The sequence below is a fragment of the Arachis duranensis genome, chromosome 9 (genome assembly GCF_000817695.3).
Source record: "Arachis duranensis cultivar V14167 chromosome 9, aradu.V14167.gnm2.J7QH, whole genome shotgun sequence".
NCBI lineage: Eukaryota > Viridiplantae > Streptophyta > Magnoliopsida > Fabales > Fabaceae > Arachis > Arachis duranensis.
The window spans coordinates 75509253-75511876 of record NC_029780.3 but is presented as its reverse complement, the minus strand read 5'-3'; the positions used below and the strand labels follow the sequence as shown (position 1 = coordinate 75511876).

At 41.0% G+C, this 2624-nt stretch overlaps 1 protein-coding gene across 1 annotated transcript; it reads right to left on the bottom strand.

Annotated features, from left to right (window-relative positions):
• Positions 1-546: 546 nt before the first annotated feature.
• On the bottom strand, positions 547-2357 carry LOC107466755 (uncharacterized). The gene is made up of 3 exons (XM_016085761.1): positions 2211-2357; positions 1342-1647; positions 547-1203 (listed from the first exon to the last, which is right to left on the bottom strand). Exons 1-3 carry the CDS (start codon positions 2355-2357, stop codon positions 547-549), a joined length of 1110 nt encoding a protein of 369 aa, XP_015941247.1.
• Positions 2358-2624: the final 267 nt, after the last annotated feature.

Sequence of the window (2624 nt, the reverse complement as noted above, 5' to 3'; positions counted from 1 at the left end):
AATCGAGAACTGACAGATGGATAGCCGTGCCGTGACAGGGTGCGTTGAACATTTCCACTGAGAGGGTGGGAGGTAGCCACTGACAACGGTGAAACCCTTGCTTAAGCTTGCCATGGAAAGGAGTAAGAAGGATTGGATGAAGACAGTAGGAAAGCAGAGAGACGGAAGGGAAAGCATCTTCATACGCTTATCTGAAGTTCCTACCAATGAATTACATAAGTATCTCTATCCTTAACTTTATAGTTTTATTCGTATATCACCATACCCATTTGAGTTTGCCTGACTGAGATTTACAAGGTGACCATAGCTTGCTTCATACCAACAATTTCTGTGGGATCGACCCTTACTCGCATAAGGTTTATTACTTGGACGACCCAGTACACTTGCTGGTTAGTTGTGTGAAGTTGTGTTTATGCCATGGTATTGAACACCAAGTTTTTGGTTTCATTACCGGGGATCATTTGAGTTGTGAAAAGTATTGATCACAATTTCGCGCTACCATTTAGGCTTCTCTTCCTTCTTGCCTTCATAGGGGACTTCAGTCACTTATTCCTCTAAGACCTCTTGGGCTGTCTCCATTTCTTCTTCTTGAGCATCTTGACCGTGTGTTTCAAGCAGCTCTTCATCCAATTCTTCTATCATCTCCACCCTCATATGCTTTTCCTTCTCAGGGGGATATTGCATGGCCTTAAAGACATTGATGATCATTTGTTTATTATGCACCTTGAGGGTCATTTCACATTTCTCTACATCAATGATAGCTCTTGCTATGGCTAAGAAAGGTCGCCCCAAGATAATTGAGTTGTGTCCATCTTCTTCCATGTCTAAAATGACAAAATCAGCAGGGAAAATGAACTTTCCTACCTTCACCAATAAGTTTTCCACAACTCCATTAGGTATCTTGAGTGATCTATCAGCCATTTGAAGTGACATTCTGGTGGGTTTGGCTTCCTCTATTGCAAGCTTCTTCATTAGTAAGAGAGGCATCAAATTGATGCTGGCTCCTAAGTCACAGAGAGCTTTTTCCAAGGCCATATTGCCAATGGTGCATGATATGATGAAACTCCCATGGTCTTTGAGTTTTGGTGGAAGACCCTTCTGAGTCACTGTAATGCATTCTTGTGTCAAGATCACGATCTCCTTCTCATTCCAGTTTTTCTTCTTCTTAATGAGTTCCTTGAGGAATTTTGCATATAAAGGCATCTGTTCCAATGCTTCAACAAGTGCGATATTGATTTTCAACTTCTTAAAAACCTCTAGAAACTTGGGTAATTATTGATCTTTGAGCTCTCTTTGTAACCTTTGAGGGTATGGCAGAAGAGGTATGTAAGGTTTCACTACCTTTCTCTGTTCTTGTGGATGCTCTTCCATGACTTGTTTTCCCTTCTTTGAAGCTTGTGGCTCTTCCTCTCTTTTCTTGGAACTCTCTTGATCTTTTTCCTCTATTGCCACTTCTTCCTTACTGCTAGCCTTGTCATCCTCCAATGTTCTTCCACTCCTGAGTTGAATTGCTTTGCATTCTTCTTTAGGATTGGGGATGGTATCACTTGGAAAAGAGTTGGTTGGTCTCTCAGCTGGTTGTTTGGACAATTTTCCAATCTGTCTTTCTAAATTTCTCAGTGAGGCTTCATGGTTCTTGTTAGCCAACTATTGATGTTTCATCATTTTCTCCATTATCATCTCCAAATTGGAGATTCTTTGGGATTCTAGCAGTGGTTGTGGCTGAGTATGGGATGTGGATGGTGAATCAGAGTTATTTTAGTTAGTTGATGGGTTATTTGGTAGATAGTAGGTGGATGCAGGGTGGTTAATTTGTGGTTTTCTATATGGATTTTTGTTAGTGTTTTGATGGTTTTGATGGGTTATGTTTCTGGAACTATTTTGGTTGGAGTTTCTTTGCCAAGGCTACTGGTTCTGGTTCTCTCCCCACTTCAAGTTGGGGTGGTTTCTCCAGGATGATTTGTAAATATCTCCATGGAACTCATTTTGTCCAGCTCCTTGATTGTGCATGTACTGCACTTGTTCAGGCTACTGTTCTCCATAGCTTTCCTTTTGCTGCCCCACACAGCTGGTGGTTGATTAGTCGTACTTAGTGCTGCAAGTTATAGTCCATCCATCCTCTTTGACATCATTTCTATTTGCTGCTAAAGTTGTTGATGCATAATCTTATTTTGAGCCAAGATTGTATCAACTCCTTCAAGCTCAAATACACCTCTCTTTGGAGCAGCTTGTCTTTCAGAGGAGTAGAAATACTCATTATTGGCCACCATGTCTATAAGATCATGTGCCTCTTGAGCAGTTTTCATCATTTGCAAGGATCCTCCTGATGAATAATCCAAAGCTTTCCTTGAACTCATGGTCAAGCCCTCATAGAAATTTTGTAGCTCCACCCACTCACTAAACATTCACTTTGGGCACCTTCTAATCAAAGCTTTATACCTCTCCCAAGCTTCATACAATGATTCTCCTTCTAATTGCATGAACGTTTGCACATCAGTTTTCAGCTTAATGACTCTTTGAGGGGGGTAGAATTTGGCTAGAAATTTGCTAACTAGGTCATCCCAGTTGGTGATGCTTTCTTTGGAAAACGTTTCTAACCAATGTATGGCTTTGTCTCTCAGTGA

Bases quoted from the DNA above. Each gene is read 5' to 3' on its own strand.
- LOC107466755 (XM_016085761.1), bottom strand. From the start codon at position 2,357: ATGAGTTCAAGGAAAGCTTTGGATTATTCATCAGGAGGATCCTTGCAA. The intron at 1,648-2,210 runs GTATTTGAGCTT...AAACATCAATAG, and splicing joins AAGCTGCTCCAAAGAGAGGT to TTGGCTAACAAGAACCATGA. The intron at 1,204-1,341 runs GTAGTGAAACCT...GCATTGGAACAG, and splicing joins ATCCACAAGAACAGAGAAAG to ATGCCTTTATATGCAAAATT.